The following is a 21,644-nucleotide window of genomic DNA, read 5'->3' as shown; positions in this document are numbered from 1 at the left end:
CTCCTCCCTCAGTTTCTGTGAGATTACTCTTTTCTTGTGTTCTTCCTGTCTGTCTGAGAACTCTGCCTCCCTTCCTAGTTCATTTTCCTCCTGTCTCAAAGAGTGCTATCACCCAAGTCTTTGATCTCAGTTCTCTCCTCTCTTTTCATTTTCTCCCCTAGAGACTCCCATTGCATCAAACAAATTCGCTTGTAGAGATGATTTTTTAATTTATATACCTATCTCAATATATTTTTCTTTGTTCTAAATCTATATTTCCAGTTGCCTGCTGGAGGCTTCTCATTGAATACTTTGTTCATATCCCAAAACAATATGTTCTAAAATGAAATCATCACTTTCCGCTATTCACAACTTCCCTCTTTCTCTAGATGCACTGCTGAATTCCCACTCACTTAGGCTTTAAACTTCAGTCATTTTTTATTCATTGCTTTACATCACTGTTCAGCATATCTTGTCTTCTTTATCTGTAAATTAGGGAGAGTTATGCTGGGCAGTACTTATTTTAATGGTGTCATCATGAGGTATAGAAAGCATTTTGAAATAAAGTACTATGAACATTCCATTTGTTACTGCTATTCTTGTTATGTAGTTATTATAATAATTAATTGCCAAGGTTTGTTGATACTTCTACATTACTAGTGAACAATTTTGAATCCATATTCCACGTGCCTGCCAGATCTAATATGTCATTCCTAAATGAACATACCTTCAAAAATCTAGGAAAAAACATTCTAGAGAATAAACTATGAAATTCTTGCTTTGGTACTTAAGACCTTTCACATTTCTGTTCTTTGTTTACAATTCTAGACTTATTTCACAGTCATTGCCTTTGTGGGCCACATTACAGTAAAACTGGACCACTTACCCTTTTTCTGCTCTGCTTTTGCCTCGTATTCAGACAGGTCATTTACTATGCCTGGAATGAATCCTCTCTATATTTCTCTAACTGCTGGAATTCTCTTATTTTAAGACCTTAATGAAAGGCTACCTTCTTCAGGAAGTTTTCCTTCATTCTTTTCCATCTCTCAAATTCCTTACAATATATTGTTTGGACCTCTCCTTTGATCTTATTTTATTGTATTTCCTTCTAAAATATGACCTCTTTTCCTCTAATACAGTGTAAAATCAAGTGACAGATTATGTTTTGTATTCACAGCACCTAGCATAGTGCCTCATATATAGTAAGTGCTCAAAAAATGCTCATTGAATTGAATGGCTTTTTTTGGATTTATAGCTAAGACCTAGTATAGAATTGTTGAACTATAATCAACTGATTTAAGTAGACCTGATTCTATACCTCTCCTGTCCTGTTCCCCCCACATTAGTTGTAACTTAAAAACCATGACTTTCAGTCTTACATCACTATACACGCATGTGCAATTTATAACATTAATCATATGATAAAAGCTATGTTAAGTTCCTGAGCAGGTCTTCTTAATAGACATACATACATAATTAAATGAAAAATTGGTGTATTCTAGAAGTCAAGTAAAAAATGAGCTTATGATTGTGTAAGATGACAAGAAATGAGGTAGTAAATGTTTGTGTAGGGAGTGATGCTGTTGTTGAATTTTTTGACTTCTCATCTCCCATAGATGTATAGATATAGCCAAGTTCTAATTCAGTAATTGACATTTAGGAAGCCTGTAAGTAGTAACAAATTATTTGCTACGGAAAAAACCTTGTATATGAACACCTTAACACTCAAAAGAAAAAAAAGGCACTATTTACAACAACTTGGATACTATAAGATTTTTGTCCTTTGGACACTTTGTATGCCAGAACTGTGAAATGTAGAGAAGGATTTCCCTATTGGGAACCAGATTGGAAAGTGCTGACTAGGTAAGAGAGTGATTAACAGATTTATACCAGAGGGAAAGTTCTTATTCAGTGTACTTGGCAAGCAAATGCAATAAAGATCACATCTTGTAAGTCTCACATCTGTTTTCTTTCTTTTCGTAAACTAGAAGTGTGTTGGATTTCAGCTAAAATAGTTACAGGCACTTTCAATCAAATTCAGTGAATTGAATAGAAGTAACATTTGTTGGATAGTTTTATGATCAGAAATTAATCCAGGAACATTGCATGTGTTGAATTGTATTGAATAGATTGAATACTGAATGTGTCTATCACACATACACATACACACACACTCACACTCATACAATACACTGAAATTGACTGGGAAGTAAATGGGACTTAGTGGCTCCATGATTATTTTACTTATAGCTTCTAAATATTTTTGTTACTAAAGAGATATCTTAATTTTCAATTTTGTCATCTTTATAATGTGAAGGCTTTTAAATTTTTGGCTTTGATAATTATTACCACCTGTGTGGCATCAGATGTTACTCCTTACATATAAACACTTATGTCTAAATCTGATGAACAATTAGTGGGCATAGCATCAAGAGAATTCATCATTGCATTTGAAAACAAGTAATGGAACCACAGAACTAGAAGAATTAATGTATCTATTTTCAAAAAAAGTAAGAGAATCAACGAATTATGGATCAAGTATCTTGGCTTTCATTACTAGCAAAAATCTGGAATGTATTATAAAAAGAATAGTTTGTTAACATTTAGTGAAGGGAATGCTGATTACAAAGAATCATCATAGTTTCCTCATGAATGGGTCATTCCACAGTAATGTCATTATATTTTTTGAAAGCATTTTTACTGTTAGATTTGGGAAATGCTGCAGGTCAGATATAGATAGCTTAACTAGGTGTTTTAGTGGACTGAAAGTTCTAGATGAAACTGTGATATAATAGTTAAAAGAGTCAATGTAAGTGAAAACTATTTTAAGAGAAACGTACAGATTAGGAATAGAAAAATAATAATCCTATATACTACCTGCTCAGACCATATCTGTAGTACAGTGGACAATATAACTGTTATAGTGGAGTTAATCTTAGGAAAGACCTGGATTCAGATTCTGTTTTTTATACTATGTAGTAGCATAATCATAGGCAAGTCAAATAATATGAACCTTAATTTCATCTGTAAAATGAAGTGAAAATACCTGTAGTAACTTCTTCCCTGTAGTAACAGGATTAGTGTAAGATAATCTATATAAAAAAACTTTTCAAATATTAAAGAATCATATGTATAGTAATAGTAGTAGCAGTGGTAGTGGTAATGGTAGTAGTAGTAGTAGTGAACAAACAGTAAAGGGTGTTGTGAGGACACCCTTAATTAGTTGAATCATAACATATGTGGATAGAATGAAAGAATGGGAAGTGTTGAGAAGATAAGGTGAGACAATATAGTTGTTTTCAAATATTTGAAAGGTCATTGTGTAGAAGGGACTGGTACCATAGTGAATCGAGTACGTGGCCTGGAGAAGAGTCCTCTTCCCAAGTTCAAATCTGGCCTCAGATACTATCTGTGTGACCCTGGAAAGTCACCTAATCCATCTTGCTTCAGTTTTCCCTTCTATCAAATGAGCTAGAGAAAGAATTGGCAAACCTCTCCAATAGTTTTGCCAAGAAAATCCCAAATGGAATCATAAAGAGTTAGACACAACTTCTAGGAAAAGAATATAGAAGTTTCAAGAAAACAAATTTACTTTTGATTAAAAGCAAAACCCACCAATTCCTCTCTCATCTACTTGCTTTTATATAAAACATGTTGCATGCCTGGCAAACACTGTCTCAGAAATTCCTAGAATGTTTCAAGACTGATCAGACACCACTTCTTTCAGAAAGGCTCCCCTGCTTCCTTTCCCCTTTCACCTCTTTTTTCTTTTTAACTTACTTTCTTCTTATTTATTCATGTATATGTCCCAGTTTTAACATCTTAGTTAAATGTTTTTTTATTTGAGGGCAGGGAAAGCCTTCCTTTAATTTTTTTTTTCATTTTAGTCCCAACCCCACCATTTTATCTTGCACATAGTACATAATCAGCATTGCTGAATCAAACTGATAATTTGTGCCAAGTTTTAAGACATGAGAAGTGAAGACAAATGGTGATAGGGCAGGAAGAAAAGTGAACGGGTGGGGAGAAGATTATCAGAAGATATGAAAATGAATATCTTGAAATCATTTTTAAAAAATCACAAAATCTACCACAGATTTAGAATTAAAAGAGACATTAGAAATCTTCTAGTATCGCCTTCTTTCACAAAGGAAGAAACTGAAGAAGAGAAAGGTGAAGTGACTTGTTGAAAGTAGTATTTAACAAGATAGAAGGGTCATTATGGCAAGGTCCCTGGGGTTTTGCACCAAAGCACTAAATAGTATTATTTATTACTCCTTGATTAAACAGAAACAACTGAGTTTAGTGTATGAGTTAGCAAGATCAATTAGTTTTAAAAAGAAGCTATAAAAATATGCTTCTCTCCTACCAGGGATCTTGAGACTTAAGGTCTCTCCTGCTTCCCTGCACTTCAAACTGAATATGTCTTGACATAGAAGCATTGTGGCACCTGCCCCAGACATCAGTATTAGTAGTTGTGACTCTGGTAGCAGAGACAAATTACAACTCAGATCTTTTGATCCTTTCTAGTATGAGTCCTTTCCTCTCTGACTATAAAGATGTCTCAAGAATGGGAACTAATGGACAAGGTTTTTGTAACTGACTTCCATCCTTATTACTTACTGAAATGTAGATGTCTATTACAAGATAGGCAGACTTATTTGCTTATCACCTCTATACCTTTGCTTGTTCCACATAAACTGAGGAGTAGTATGAACTTCTTGAGTGAAAGGGAGCACTTCAGGAAAATTCAGTTACAAAAGTCACTTTTTTTTTAACTGATGTTAAATTTAGTTCCCCAAGGAATATCAGTAACTACACACACTTTCTTTACCCTTATTAAAGAAAGGAAATGACTAAATATGACAAACTTTGTGCTGAGGTAAATTGAAGCAATGCACTTCTATCTCTTAATGTGTAACATGAAAAATTATATCAACAGACAGACTACTATCAATTTTCCAAGAGTTTTAGTAAGCAAAAAAGTCAGCTTTTACTTTATTTCCATCTAGAAGGCACACAACACACCTCATTTAATTAATTTGAAAATATAGCTCAGTTCCATAGACTATCTTGTTTGCACAATCAGGTACTTCCAATACTGTGATGGGAAATCAAGTGACATTTACTTTGATATCCTTAACTATCTCCCATTTCAGTAGCATGGTTTAAAACCAACTTTTAGATTAAGTGCTTTAAAATCAGTCCTCAAAGGAAAGCAGTAGCAAATGAGCTAACTTGGGAAGCAAGAAAAAAGCCAGTGTGGCTATATGCTACAAACTGATTATTTGTTGAGACTTCAGAGAAATATGAAATGGAAATAAAAGGAACTTTAAGTCACATATGCTCAATATATGAGAAAAAATATAGTTTTAGAACATATTAATAGCAAATTAACATCACATTTCAAGACTTACTCAACATAATAAGTGCCATATATGGGATCATCAATTTTCTCCCAGCCATATGGAAGCTCTGAAAAATAAAGCACAGAAATCACATTTTACAATGAAAAAAATATAATTTTAGTGTTGAGTGACTGAAGATAACATACAATATACTTGAATGTAGTACTCAAAGGCAGTGCCAATTTCAGAATCATATCACAAAATCTACAAGAAGCACAGGCTTGAAAATTGGCAGTTAAACAGGATCCTGCTCTCTAGAACAATACTTTTGGGTCTAGTTGCTTGCACTCTGCCAAACAGCAAGAGTAGTATTATTATGGAATATATTATGAAATTACTTAAGATGAAAGAGGAAGAAATTACTTCCTAAAGTCATATAAAACATTATAGCTGCACATTATCAAAAGAAACATTGTCCAACAAACTTCATGTTTTTCAAAATACAATTGTGAGGTGAGGAAAACATCAATGATTATATCAATCAAGGCATTATTATATCCTAAAGTGATTTCTCTTTATTTGGAATAATGAACTTATAATTCATTTTTATTATACAGTAAACAAAAAAAGTCATTTCCTAATTTATAACACCTGAAAAAGATAGCATATTCCATCTACTATGAAGAAGTCTCAGATCTGTAGATCTGAATTATACAGGGAGTACTAACACCAATGAAATTACATATCTACCAAAGTATCACTTTATTAAAATTTAAATGTCACCAAAACCCTTCTTAATCAAAGAATTTTAAATAAATAAACTATGGCTATATGTCCCCTGACAATATTGTTCATGTATTCACATTTTAGCAGTTAAATTAATATTCACATTAGCATCTCAAAAAGAGTCATGCATTCAATTAGATATAAAAATGTGATATCCAGTAGGCAAACTTGAAAACTAGATTCAGACTTTTAATAATTTTCTCTCAAGTTAATAAGCCTTCAGAATAAATTCTCCTCCAGAGGCAGAAGATAAGAGGTGACTATAATGAAAATATAAAGATTGTTTATTTGCTAAGTATTAGCATACTTTATTTTATGGATAATAATGTTTAACAGTAAATGAGATGCATTGAAAAATGTTCCTCTGTGCAAGATACTATTTTTTTTGGTTGTTCCAAACTCTATAAGTTAAATATTTAAGAATTTAAAAATATGTAAATTCTGTTTAATGCTTCATTGTTTGGGTAAAATGTCTGACTCTGTGATTACTTTCTAAATTATTCATATTTGAAGTTCTTTAATATACATTTAACCCTCAAGCATCCCTCAAACATATAATCTAGACTCAAGATAATTAACTTTTTTATGGAAAAAGTCTTTTGAGGATAATAGTCATCAACTAGAATATTGCTATTTTGAAGAACTGCATATTTTAATTTTATAATACCTATTCTATTAATGATAGATTATACAACTATTTAACTAAGATATGCATTTTTATTATTCTATTTGCTTCATATATGTTAGGATGAGCATAGCACTGGAATTTTGATTTCATTGGTATAGAGAACCTTCCTTGGGCATTTAGGTAACATGGTGACAGAGCATCTCACCTAGTGTCAGAAAGACCTGAATTCAATTCTAATTTAAAGATGTTTGCTAGCCATGTGATCCTAGGCAAGTCATTTAACCCTGTTTGTCTTAGTTTGCTCATTTTGCTGAAGACACTAGTCTCTTTGCTAAGAAAACCCCCAAAGAACTGATGAAGAGTCAAACATGACAGAAAAAGAACTAAAGAATAAAATCAACCTAGCTTCTATGTCCTGTATTGTCACTTGACGTACTTATACAAACTAAAGTTTGCAAGGTTTTGGCATTGACCTTATTACTGTACTCTCAGGATTTCTGGACTTTCCATCTTCCTGGCAGCTGAACTTTCTTTTATGGATTTTTCCTCCAATTACAGTGTGAGCTTCTTGAAAACAGGCACTATCTTGCTTTCTGTTTGTATCCAAAACAGTACTGTACAAGGCACATGGTATGTGGATAAAAAATGCTTTATCATTCACTTACTTCATGCATTCCTAGGAGAGGAAATTCCCTCTAGTAATGTAAATCAGAACTATTTATGTAATATACAGTCTAGAGAATTGTATAAAGTGCTGAGAGATAGTGTCCAAAGTCAGACAGTCAGAAATCTCAAAGCTAGGACTTCAGCCCAAGTCTTCCATTACATTATGCAGCATACTGAGCTAATACAGTAACACAGAAAATCTGAATAATTATTTTTTGTCTCCAGAAAGCCATAGTTATGATGCACATGACAGACCCAAGTGTAGTGTTCTTTTCTTTTTCTAAAATATGATGGTTCTCTGGAAGCAGGTTTCTTGGGGAGGTTCTCTGGAGGCAGCCTTAGTTTCGGTTCAGAGTAATAATCACCTCAAATGCAGCCAGCTGATAAAATCCAAACATTTATTTTCTCCTTCCAAGTCTTATCTCTTTCCTTGGGCCAAGTTAACTTTCTTAGAGGCCTCTCTCCCTCCTTGGTTCCAAGAGCTCTTCAGCAGCTTGTCTTTTGGCTCTTCCAGCTTCTGCCTCTAGCTCAACTCTGACTCAATCTCCTCCACTGAATGAATGAAGCTCTAAGAGCTTCTTATATATGATCTCTTAAAGGTGTGAACTCAAAGATTGACTCCTCCTCTGAGAGTGGGATTATGGGAGGTGTGAATTCACAAAGTTACAAAGTTTTGTGTATCTCCCGTACTTGTGAACTCCAATATGTGAGCTAATGTGTGAATTCTCAAAGGTATAAACTCAAGCATTGTTTCTACCAATTCCAGTGAGTTATCACTAGGATTCTAGCATCCAAGAATGGAGAGAATCATTCTTGAAGAGTTGATATAAAATTTTCTCAGACACCAAAATGAGTTATTACATTAATTTTTACTGTATACAACAGAAGAATATAGATCCAAACAGATTACAAGTATGGGATAGTGGGAAGTAAAAAAGAAAAGATAGTTACAAGCATGGGGGAAATTGTGAATTGAAGACAATGATGGAGGAGAGGTTATCTTTTGAAAAAAAAAAAAAACTTTCAGTAAGGCTTTTGTGATCTGGGTAGTAGGTATACCTGTCAGTTATAGCCCTGGAGTCTACTAAGATTACCAATTACCAAGATTCATGAAAAGTAAATTATTTAATTGTTAATAAATTAAGCAAAGATGTAGGAACTCAATTTATTTAGGTTAAATTTGTGTATTATAATCCCTCTACCCTAAATGACATCTTTTTCTTCTCAGCTTAGTTGATCCTATGCATCCTTTAAGGCCCAGTGCAAAGCCATAAATGCCACCAGGAGAAAAGTTACCCAGTCCTGGTTAGACAAAGAAAACATGAGTCATGGTGATAGGTCACTCCCTTCTGAGGCACAAGGGGAGAGCCTGACAGAGACAAGTAGAAGGAAAGCTGTCTTCCTGGAATAGCGTACAGGAAGACACAGGTTTAGGTTAAAAGAGTCATCTGCATGTAATTCAAGAACCTTCTATGGATTTAAAACTAGAGATATCACTCTAATAAATAATGCCATTCCAGGATGATGAAAGGCTAAGTATAGAGTTTAATATGTCAGGTGGAATTCTTTTTTTAAGAGGGTTAGAAAGTCACTTTTTACTATTGAAAGGATTCTAGTGAATGGGGAAAACAATAAAGGAAAAAAGCCAGAAAATGACAGAGGCTTTTATTTTCAGTAACCCATTTCAATCTTGGAGTATGAGGTAATTTTAAACTGTCATCTATCCATATATCCATCCATCTATCTGTCTATCTGTCATAGATATAGAAACCTAACTACTTTAAGTATAATCTAAGTCTAGTAATGAGCGTAGTAATTATACTCATAACTTCTATTACAAGAACTACTTATACTACTAGCTGAAAAAAGCATGGTTAACTTATAACATGAAAATTAGTCTTCTCCATCAATGACAAAAGACATAGTCAAATTCAGTCCTAAAACTGTGAAAAAAAATTAACATTCGTTTTCTAAGTTATTTTCTGTTTATTCCTATTATATTCTTCTTTTTAAACTTATTGATAGGTACCCTTCATTATTTCAGTATGCATATGAGTATAATAAATATATCAAGAGCACCAGTAATATTTTGTTGTAACTAGTTATTTTTCTAACCTTTTTGCTTCATCTACTACTTAAGCTGAGATAAAAGATCATACATATCACCTCTTCTTCCACATTTGCCTTTGCAAGAAAAGAAAAAAAGAATCCTCACTAAAGTTATAGGAAGAATGACTTGGTTTTAACTTTAAAAATATTAATGAATTAATAGATATCTTCTTTTAAAAATCAAACACCCTAAGTGAAGTATTAATTCACGTCTGAAATAAAAGCACATAATATAAGCATTAATTCTAGAAGAGAGCAGTCTTCAAATACCAGTGACCTTTGAATCACACTTTGAGATAAATATCCTTCTATTATATTATTAGCCATTTCTTTTGACCTCTGTTCAAGTGAATCTTGGGTGATACAACAAGAAAGTATTAATGCATATAACATGACCTTTACTATGTGTATGACAGAGAGAATCTACACAGGTTCATCTGAACTGAAACTACATAAAAACATTCCACTTATCTAAGAATGATCCATGATGGCAATTTTCTTCACAAGCAAAAGCAGGACCTTCTAGATTAGAAACAATACTAGGAAAATATAGGTTCTAAGGTGTTAACTTATTTTGTTTTCACTCACAAAGAAACAAGTCATACCACAAAGTATATGCTGAAATACTTCACCCTTTGCAAAGGTGAAAAACTTCCATTATAGAACACAGAGATATTTGGTTTGGTTAAGTTTGGCTAGTAAAAGTTTTGATTAGTAAAGAAAACAAAACTTTATTTTTAAAAATGCAGTGTTTATACTGAGCCTATAAAAGTTTCAAATTTCAAGAAAATAAAGATCAAATTGGTAAATCTAAGCTTTAGTATCCTATGTTTATTATATAGATCCAATCATGGAAAATTGCATGTAAATTGCCATTCTGTTGTGCTATTTTGTCTATTTTTTTGTGTAATGGCATGACTATATAACATGGAACACCAAAATACCTAAAAAATTAAAATTGTGGATAACTCAAAAAAATGGTATTTGATATGGTAGATTTAAGTAGACTGTAATATAATATCAACAATGATTTACAATTGAGAATTGAAAAAAAAAATATCCAGGGAATGTAAGATCAGCAAAGGTGGCATGCCAGGCAAACAAAAAAAGCAAGGAATAAATAGATGGACAGCTGTAATACTACATTTAGACCAAGTGGAAGGACCTCTCTAAGGAGGATTTGTGAAAAGATATTGGATCTTGTAATCCATAGAGGATAAAACATGTTTGGGTTGCTATCTACACCAATAGGAAGGAACACCATCAATTGTACACTAACATATCCATAAAAATAATGAAATGTTTATATTATACCTTTAATTATTTTATTTTTTCAGTAAGTAAAAATCTTTTTTTTTTTTTTTTTTTTTTTTTTTTTTTTTTTTTTTTTTTTTTTTTTTTTTTTTTGCCTCTCATCTTCCCCTAATTGGGAAACAACAACACATTTGTAGCAAAAATGCATAGTCAAGCAAAACAAATTTTCTCCTTGATCAGGTCCAAAATATACGTCTCATCCTGCTCCTGGATCCTTCATATCTCTGACAAGTAATAAACTTGATCACACTAATCTCTTGGAATCATGGTTGGTGAATTAATTGTTACTCTTTCTGTTATTGTTGAGTCTTTCACTAGTGTTCGACTCTTCATGGCCCAATAGACTTGTCCATGGGGTTTTCTTGGCAAAGACACTAGAGTTGTTTACCTTTTCCTTTTACAGATAGAGCTTTTACAAATAGAGCTTAAGTGACTTGTCCAGAGTTATGCAGTTTATAAGTGTCTGAGGTGAAATTTGAAGTCAGATATTTCTGACTCCAGCCTAGGTGCTCTGTCTACTGCACCACCTTCTGCTAATTAACAAAACTACCCTAAAATATTATTCATGATTAAGTCTCACACACTAGAAATAGCCTTATTACTTTAGCAATCATTTCCCAGTTGGAATCTCTATATAGTGATAACTAAATTCTTTCCTGAAAAAGTATTCCCTAATCTGCATGCTAGCTTTTTCTATAAATGGCATCATAAAATGGGCAAGTTTCCCAGGAGAGCCATCAAAAGAAAGTGTCTTATACCTTCTTAGGTAAGGCTTTATTCTATATATTTCCCTGGGATACATTTCTATTAAATAGAAAGAGAAGGAAAAGGATGACAAGAGATATACTGACATAATTAAAATATAGCTACTACTGACCTTTGAGTTCTTATCAAATCATGATAAATCTCTACTCTGTTCATGCTGTGAGGAGCTTGGGTCCCAGCAGATTACATGAAGAATATATTGACTGAGTTGTTTTTACAACTGTCTATGTACTGGGTGTGTGGATCTTGCTCTTTTTACAATGGTAAAATTTTTACAGTGAACCAGAGGCATTCATTTAACAGTTAAAGAAACTGAGGCAGATAGGGAGGGATTAAAGGAGTTTCCCAGGATCATTCAAAGGCATAGCTAGCAAATGGCTGAGTCCAAATTTGAGCATATTTTTTTTCTGATTTCAGGAATAGGTCTCCAACCATTGAACCACTTGGTGTTACCAAAGGGTCCATGATACACGCAAAAAAAGTTAAAAGAAATCATGAATTAGATAGGAGGATAGTATCAAAAGACTTGAGAATAGGAAATACTATTTCTTGAGAATAGGAAATAGTAGCTAAGAAGAGACCTTCCATTTAGAGAAAAAGGTTCTAAGTGGGCAGGACACTTGTTGAAGAGGTACTGGAAAAAAATCCAGAGATCAGTACTATAACAAGATTTGACTCTGGAAATTGCTCATTTGACTGAAACTAAGGGGTAAAGGGACCCTGAGCCTTGACAGAAAGACAAACTGTCACTTATTAAGCTTAGGATGAAGAGTAAGCAAGTAAGTCTGGGTACAAATTAGAAAAGGAATTGTAAAAGCCTTATTATTTTAGAGTCATATGAATCTGGTAAGGAATTACTGTAGTTGACCTAGAAATAGTATTGGATTGGAAGGCAGGGCATCTGTTTGAATCTTGACTCTGTGTCTCACCTAGAAGAGAAAGAGTCAATTTGTTTTTGGACACCTGAGTTTGCTCATATGTAAAATTAAGGGTTTAAACGAATACCTAGCATTTATATAGTGTTTTAAGGTTTGCAAAATGGTTTGTAAATGTTTCTCATTCAACCTTCACGATATATGCAGGAGGTAGGCACTGTTATTAACTGCATTAACATGAAGATACTGGGGCATAGATAGATTAAGTGAATGTCCCAGTGCCACATAGGGAACATCTAAAGCAGGGATCCTCAAACTTTTTAAATAGGGGGCCAGTTCACTGTCCCTCAGACTGTTGGAGGGCCTGACTATAGTAAAAACAAAAACTTTGTTTTGTGGGCTTTTAAATAAAGAAAATTCATAGCCCTGGGTGAGGGGGATAAACGTCCTCAGCTGCTGCATCTGGCCCGCAGGCCGTAGTTTGAGGATCCCTGAATTCTAAAGCAATATTTGAATTCAGGTCTTCCTGATTACAAATCCAGCTTTTAATCAATGCCCTAGATTATCCTGGTGCTTGAACTAGATCTCTTTTGGATCTTAAATTTGAGGATGCTAAGAAGTGAGAGCATCTGTTCCAATAGCTTGTTTATCTGTGTAAATTGGTAGTTTGAAATTAGTTTTTCATACAATGTGAAAAAAGTTTTGTATATTAACCAAAGAACAAGAATAGCTTGTGCAAATGACTCAGTGTAGGTAATTAGGTTAGCAAATAGGAAAGATGAGGGTCCCAAATTCATGATCCTTTGGTGGGGATAACTGAGCTCCTGGTGATATAAAATTAGTAACAAAATTGGGGAACTTTCTGTAGCAAGTTCTTCAAACCTGTTTCACCAGCGGCTTATCATGGTAAAATTATTCTTATGTTTAATTATTCATATAAAATAATGTGAATTTGTATCATTCACTAGTTGAAACTATGAAAATGTTAATTATAAAGAGCTTATTTTTTTTTCTTCTAGTTTTAAGGGAATGCAGTTAACGTAGCTTTTAAAATATATGATAACCAACTTGCTTTGATTCCTAGTCTTGTAGTTCTCTGCTTTTTTCATTGGGACCACTAAAACACTTATTTTTTTTTCCCATACTGTGTTGCTGACTTTCAAGAATACAATTTAAACAACCCCAAGATCTTCATGAATAAAATTTAAGTGGCTCCAGTCCTAAACTGGGGAACACAAAAAGAGAAAAAGGACAAATACTCTATAAGGAACTTCTACTCTAATTGAATGAATGAATGAAAATGTATTTATTAAAGCCATTTACTTCATGCCAAGCATTAGGGATACAAATACAAAAAAAAAAAAAAAAAAAAAAAAAAAAAAAAAAACAATCCCTGACTTTGGGGCCCTCACATTCTGATGGGTGCATCAAGGGGTGATAATAGCTTGGGATGGTGAGTGTGGCCTTAAGAGAGTAGAATAACACACCTTTTCTTGTATGGCAGCATTGCTTTGATTATGATTCTAGGCTGGGAAGAAATCTAGAGAGTAAAGTGTGACTGGCTTGATCCTAGAAATAATGGGTATGTGAGGCAATCACCAATCAAGGTGTGGAGGGGAAGTAGGGAGAAAGGTATTACAGCGTTAATTACATTAAAGTGGTAAGTATTCCCTTTACTTTAGTCAGATATTACTATTAAGAGCTCATATGGTGTTTATGGTTTTGATGAGACTGAATAAGACCCCCAGACCTTCACTTCCTTGATAGGAATATCATCAGGATACATCATGAATTAGTGAAAACAATCTGGAAGCCTAACTACCCCCTAAGGCAAGCTGGGAGAAGCACTGATAGGATCATCTGGGTTCTAGATGGACTTTTTGATTTTGATTAGGCCTTTTGTTCAAGTGGGCCTTTTTAGACTCTTAGTTGACCAGAAATCCCAGTCAGTATGGCCAGAGGCCACTAAAAAGTTCCTGGGAGGAAGAGCTTGAACCTTAGCCCCATGGGCCAATCAAGTTCTGGGGAAAACTTTGTATTCTAGAGTACTTTCTATACCAGACAGAAGGGTTTGTATTTTGTCCTTGAGGCAGTAGAAGATTTTGATGAAGTGAATGTTCCTTAGAAAGATTATTCTGGCCATAGTGTGGATAATAAATTGAAGAGGAGGGATACTGGAAAAGAAAGGAGTAGTTTGTTAGGTGCCTATTAAAATACTAAAGGTAGAGGTAATGAGTTTCTGGCTGTATGAATGGAGGGGAGAAAATGTTAGAATTATTGTGGCAGTAAAATTGAAAATATTTTATTCACAAAACACTATAAGGTATATAGCTTAAGTGTTATACTCATCTTATATATGAGAAAATCAAGATTTTGAAAGTTTCATTGACTTGCCCATGCTCACCAAGTGAGTAAATGGCTGAGCTACAACTTAGAACTAATTGATCTAGCAGCAAGCCCAGTGCTTTTCTCTCTATACAACATTATGACAATAAGGCAGTAAGGAAGGAAGGCAGGAAGGCAGGAAGGAAGGAAGGAAGGCAGGCAGGCAGGAAGGAAGGAAGGAAGGAAGGAAGGAAGGAAGGAAGGAAGGAAGGAACAGACAGACAGATCATTCTTTGGGACCACTGATGTACAAGTGTTATATTGGGGAAATTGTAAAGAGGAAAGATCAGGTACTGAACATCAAGAGACTATTGTTCAAGTTCTACATGTTAGGTATTGAAAATCTAGGCTAGGGTTATGGCAGTGAGAATAGAACTGGAGGGATATATGGGGAAAATATTATGAAAGATGGATTAATGGAATTTGGTGGATAATAGTCCATGGGGTAAAAAGGAAAGCAAGAAGTTAAAAATTGTATTAAAATTGTCAGCATTACTGATAAAAAAAAATGAAGGTATTACTGACAGAAAGGAGAATGTTATAAGGGGAAACTTATAATTATGTAATATTTAAGTAGAAATACCAAAAGACAGTTGAGAATGTAGGGCTGAATTTCAAGATTATTGCCATGATTGAAGACATAGATTGGAATGCTTTTTAGAAGCAATAGTTAAAGGTATAGTAGTGGATAAAATTTCTGAAGGAGAGAATATTAAGCATGGAATCCTGAGGACTGAGCAGTGGGAGTAAATTTACATTTAAAATTCTAATGTTGGAGGTGAGAAAATAGTACTTATCAAATATCATTTAAATTCTTGATTCAATAGCATTTGTGCTATGTCAGAACAGGTTCTCAGCAGTGGCATGTGAAAGATTGTGAAAGGCTGAGATTGAAATTCCAGGCAGACTAGCAGACTTGTGTGAAGGCCATGTGTTTAAATATTAGAGAAAGGAAGAAGTGGGTTGTTGAAAAAATTATGATAAGTGATGAATCTAAACATAAGCTTAAAACTGGGAGATTAATCTATATAGAAAAGCAATTTTGAAGAGAGATGAAAATTAAGATGCTTGGGGAAAGGCTTTAGGTATGACATCTTTCCTAAATCTCCAAACTGAACCTAATATCCAGACCACTTATCTAAACAGATTGGGATGGATGAGTGTTGGAAGTCCAAGTAGCACGAAACCAGTGGATATCCATATGGGTGAAGAACGTTATCACTGAAGAGGTTGGCAGCAAGTAGCAGGCAATCAATCAGGGGGAGACGCAAGGGGATGAGACAGTAGGCTGGAATTCAGTCACTAGAAAGTTGGGGCTATAGTATCAGTGGAGGGAAAGCAACAAAACTGAATTGAAGTCAACTTTGGAGAATTGTCTACTTTGCTTTGGCAGTGAAGATAGTCCTTTCCTCCTACATCTGTTATATTCTGACAGGAATAACATTAGTATCTTACTTGTAGGGGTTAAACGGTTCCATTTGAGAAAGCTGAGGAAATTCATAGGATAAGCTATGGAGGGCTTATTTAAAACCTCTGTATTTTTTTTTTTAAGAGTTTTGTCCTTTGAGACCATGTCTTCACTGATAAGACATATTAGTTAATTAATTAGATGATTAGAGTATTACTCTTGATTTTAGCCTTGGATTTTCTAGATATATGTTCTGATTCTTTGTTTCCAAATTCAAAAAAAAAATCTATGATTCATATATATCATAACTGATATCACTAATTCCAGCCCTTTTGAAATATTACACAGATTTTGATTGAATTGTGGAAGAAAATTAAATCATGGGCTTTTGATGGTGGAAGGGCCACTATTATTAACATTTTCATATAGGTGGAGGATGAAAGAATTGTAAAAAATGACTGAAAAGGGCCCTTCCAGTCTAAATGGTACTATTACATTTTAGTGAACATCTTAAACATATAGGAATATTCTTATCAGGCAATTTCTGAAAGGTTCTGAAGACTAAATTAAATTTATTGACAAAGCGTATTATAATAGGTCCATGTATTCTTAATATCATTAGTTAGGATCATATCTGTCATTTGGATGAATTTCAGTAAATTCACACCATAGACATTATAACCCAAGAGAGATATTTTAAAATATAATGAACTTGATGTAAAGCATGTCTCAAAAGTCTTAGTACAATTTAAAAAGATTTAATTGCACTGAGACATCTGCACTCTATGTTATAGTGAGAATATCTCACCATTTAAAATATCTAGGAGAAGCCTCTTCATATCTCACATAATAATATTGGGAAAATGGAATAGTCACCTTTATTCTTCAGACTGAATAAAATTCTATGTAAGAATTTGCTCTGTTAACTTTTCCATTTACAATGAAGCCTTTTAGTGATATTTAATGTTGATTAAAAATCACACTTAACCTAATCAAACAGAACTACCACAATGAAAACTCTGAGCTGCTCAAGCATAAGTATATAAGATTACTTTGGTAAAGTCTTCCCTGATAGCATTGTTTAATGCATCTTCTGCTATGTTGGGTTAAAAGAGTATTGTGCTGATTTTATATATCATAAAACAAGAGCATCCATTTCATTTGGGCCATGAAAATCACAATTCCTAAGAAGTGAGCATGTCTTACAAATAAGCAAGCTTGGGCATTTTGAAGAATTGGGGGTCAGGGGATGTGACTGTGTCACAGATTCTACATGTTTTCTGGTCTGCTGAGCTTAGCATGCTCCTGTCAGGGTGAAGAAGCAGCTGGGAAGCAATTCTGAAAAGAATGCTTGAAAAACAAATAAAAACGCCAGCTGTCAATATCATTTGTGTTGTGAAGAGAGAAAACGCACTTTCCCAAACTTTCCATTTATGATGTGAAGTGGTTTTTAAAAGTACCATATATTAAACAACACACTTGCTTAATGAGCAAGGCGACAGAGGGAATTATACTATGTCAAGGTTCCTAGTATTTGGATTTTTTCTTAGGCTGGACCAAAGATTATGCATTATTCTGGCTAGGGCATAAAGTACTTGGGATTTTGCAGAATTTCTTATCTACTCCAGTTAAAGGCCACATAGATGAAATGGGGGTAGGAGGTAAGGAATTAGGAGATGAGTTAGAAAAAGACTTCCTCACAGAGAAAAATGTTGATTAGTATCCTTTTCTTTTTAGTTTATAATATTGGATATTTTATCTCATACCTTACCTATTGGAGAAGAACAGAAATTATATTTTTGCTTTTCTTTATATTCTCAGAATTTAGTGCCATACTCTTCACATAGTAAGTCTTTAATGAATAATGCTGATAGGAATTAAAATATTAATAGCAATGTCTAAATATAGATAAGATTTGGATGTGTGCCTGTACTAATGTCCCCAAATAATTTCTAGAGCATTTTAACTGTATCATCATTATCATCATCAACAGCAGCAGCAACAACAAAGTTTAGGGAATACCTGTAATGTGGCAGGCATTGTGCTTAAGGTATAGGATATAAAGAAAAGCAAAAACATGGTCCTTGTTCTGAGAGATCACCAATTTTAATGGAAGGAGAACATGCAAACAACTCTAGATAGTAAAAAATGGAAAATAAGCTCACAGGAAAGGCATTAAGAGTATGGATGAGTTTTAATGGAAGCAAGGAAAGTCAGGAGATGGAGCTGAGGAGGCTAGCATATCGGGTATAGAGGATGGCCAGAGAAAAGTTTGAGTCAGGAGAATTTTCTAATTATATTCTTTTTAGATATTGGCCATGTATTCAATGGACTATTTTGTCTTAAAAGACTATCATGATCCAAGAGCAAGAGAGAGAGACCATAATTACCTTAGTTCTTTTAAAAAAGAACTTCAGAGAAGTTGATGATTTCAGAGAGGCTTGGAGAGGCCTTTTATAAGTGAAATGAGCAGAACCAGGGGATCATTATATACAGCAACAGCAAGATTATATGATGATCAATTTTGATGGACATGGTTCTTTTCAACAATGAAATGATTCAGGCCAGTTCCAATGATCTTGTGATGAAGAGAGCCATCTACACCCAAGGAGAGGACTGTGGGAACTGAGTATGGATCACAACATAGCATTTTCACTCTTTTTGTTGTTGCTTGCTTGAATTTTATTTTCTTTCTCATTTTTCTTCCTTTTTGATCAGATTTTTCTTGTGCAGCAAGATAATTATAAAAATATGTATACCTATATTTGATTTACACATATTTTTATCATGTTTAACATATATTGGACTACTTTCCATCTAGGGGAAAGGGTAAGGGGAAGTAGGGGAAATTGTTTTGCAAGGGTCAATGTTGAAAAATTATCCTTGCATATGTTTTGAAAATATAAAGCTTCAAGAAAAAAAGAAAAAGTGTCTTAAATCATTTTACAGTGGAAGCAAGCAAACATACTCTTATCTCAATGGAAAAAGAACCCCAAATCATTTTGCTACTTATGGAATGTACCTATGGTACAGACAGAGGAGACATGTACGACAACCCCCTAAGATTTGGAAAAGAGAACCAGAGCATATCACATTTCTGCCTAACTTTATGATGGCAAGAAAATAAAAGGACATGAAAATAAGCCGAGAAATGGATTTCCTTACATTCACCACAGCAAGTGTATTTGTACAACATAAAAGAGTCTAGAATAGAAAACATGCTGCCTGCTGTGACTGCAAAGTATCCTGGTGCCTAATACATTGGAGAAATTCTTGGAGAATATTTCATCCTTGTGAAAAATATTACCCATATAAAGCTGTCAAAGTCAGTGTCAGTTTGGGTTACCTGCCATGGAAAAAGCCAGCCAGTTCCACAAATTAGGCTACCCTGAAGGCCTGTCTAGTTTATATGCCAGACTTTCGGGATATATTAAAGGCCCAAATGGAACCGTGATTTGTACCCAAGGTAGCAACTGGACTGGGTGTAAATTGTACTGAGGAGTGACATTGAACATTTTTATGCAGGAATTATCAACCATCTGTGACCTTAAGGTTAGCTTTACTGGTTAACAATTCAGACTATTCAATAAAAGGAAGTTAGACCAAATAGACATATCAAAGCACACACAACAAGCTTTTTGGACCAAATTGGCTTTTGATAGTATTTTGTGGAAGATAAAAAAGATCAATAAAAATATTAATGAGTGCATATATATATACATATACATATGTGTATTGCATATATATGTTTGTATGTCATATTGTCTCTGCCTATGGTTTTGAAAAACAATTTGAGCAGTTTAAAAATATATATCCACAAATATGTATGTATTATGTCTTTATCAATACACATAATATATATGTACATATAATATATAAATAATATAATATATAATTTAAGATAGTACTAGCAAAGAAGGCAAATCATAAAAACCAATAGATTATGAATATCATGAATAAATATATGTTATATTTAGTGAAGGGCAGCTAGATGACACAGTGGGTAGAATGGAGTCAGGAAGACCTGAATTCAAATGTAACTTCAGACACTATCTGTGTAATCTTGGACAAGTCAATTAACTCTGTGTCTCAGTTTCTTCACCAGTAAAAGAAGCAAGAGAAGGAAATGGCAAAACATTGCAATCTTTACCCCAAAATGGGGTCACAAAGAGCATGTGACATGATTGAAATGACTGAACAAGAACAATATTAAAGAAGTCACCTATGTCAGTCTTATGAAGTGATAAATGCTGAGGAATGTGTGGGGATTGTGTATTTCAATAGAATAGGATATAATCTGAAGAAAACAACACTTCACCTTGCCTAGTTGGAATGAACAAATTAGATTTTCAAAGAGAAAAGCTGAGTAAGTAGAGGGCTGAAGATTTATACAATATTAACACCCTGTGTACTTTTACTTAATATGGTGCAATGGAAACAACACTGGAATTAGAGTCATAGCTCTGGGTTCAGATTCCCAGTTCTAATATTTATTATCTGTATATGTCGAATAAGACTTTTAACATGTCTCAATTTCTTCATAAGTAAAATGGAATTGTTAGATGACCATAAGCCTAGAATCTCTTCTAGCTCCAATCTAAGATTTTATACCCTCTGCAGAGTATAAATTTGATTTTCAGCTATATAATTATCTGAATTGTATAAAATGATAATTGCAAATAGATGTAACCCTCCAAAAAACAAAACAAAGCAAACAAACCTGGAAATAGGAGGCAAATGAAGAAGCTTATTTCCTAGCTTGGTTTGACTATCTGTCTTTAACAAAGGTAAAGAGATAAGGACCTCCTTTCCACTTACCTTGCTCCTCAAAACTGTCATGGCACAGAGAGTTCAAAGATAAAATATAATTTTAAAATACTATCAGCCATAAATCCAAATTAAATCAATGCTGACAAATAGAACTTGAAATAACTGTAGGTAAGGTGATGATATTTTCATTAGATACATCTCTGTTTTCACAGAAAAAATTTGGTTTTTATGAAAATTTCAGATGATTAAAAAAAACTACTACTTTTTTGTGGTAGGAGCAATAGCCAATCCCATGCAATTAAGCTAGTTTGTCTTTAAATAGTATTGAAAAGATCTTGGACATTTCACTGTGTCAAGGGACTATGCCTAAGGTTGTCATCTTGGTTTCCTGGTGACCTTAGTTCAAAATTTTTCATGGAGCTTCAGCTGGCCCCTGTAACTTGATTGGTGAACTACTCTGTAGCAACAAAGAGACTGAGGAATTGAATTCAATTGAGCCCTGGAGAATATCCTGCAATGACTAAGGAAATCTTTTCTAAACTGTCAGATTTTCAGTGTTTCATTTTGTTCCATCACTGGACCTGAACTACCAAAGGACAGGTCAGAGGCAG

At 33.9% G+C, this 21,644-nt stretch overlaps 1 protein-coding gene across 13 annotated transcripts in view; it reads right to left on the bottom strand.

Moving 5' to 3' along the window:
- Nucleotides 1-21,644, bottom strand: part of MAGI2 (membrane associated guanylate kinase, WW and PDZ domain containing 2) — a 1,604,868-nt gene that overhangs the window by 390,115 nt on the left and 1,193,109 nt on the right. For all 13 annotated transcript variants that reach the window (XM_031940846.1, XM_031940849.1, XM_031940848.1 and 10 more), the window contains one exon: nucleotides 5,397-5,454. In XM_031940846.1, the coding sequence (XP_031796706.1) occupies nucleotides 5,397-5,454 (58 nt within the window). The remainder of the gene's footprint in view (nucleotides 1-5,396; nucleotides 5,455-21,644) is intronic.

The sequence above is a fragment of the Sarcophilus harrisii genome, chromosome 5 (assembly GCF_902635505.1).
Source record: "Sarcophilus harrisii chromosome 5, mSarHar1.11, whole genome shotgun sequence".
Classification (NCBI taxonomy): domain Eukaryota; kingdom Metazoa; phylum Chordata; class Mammalia; order Dasyuromorphia; family Dasyuridae; genus Sarcophilus; species Sarcophilus harrisii.
This window is presented reverse-complemented; position numbering and strand designations above follow the sequence as displayed.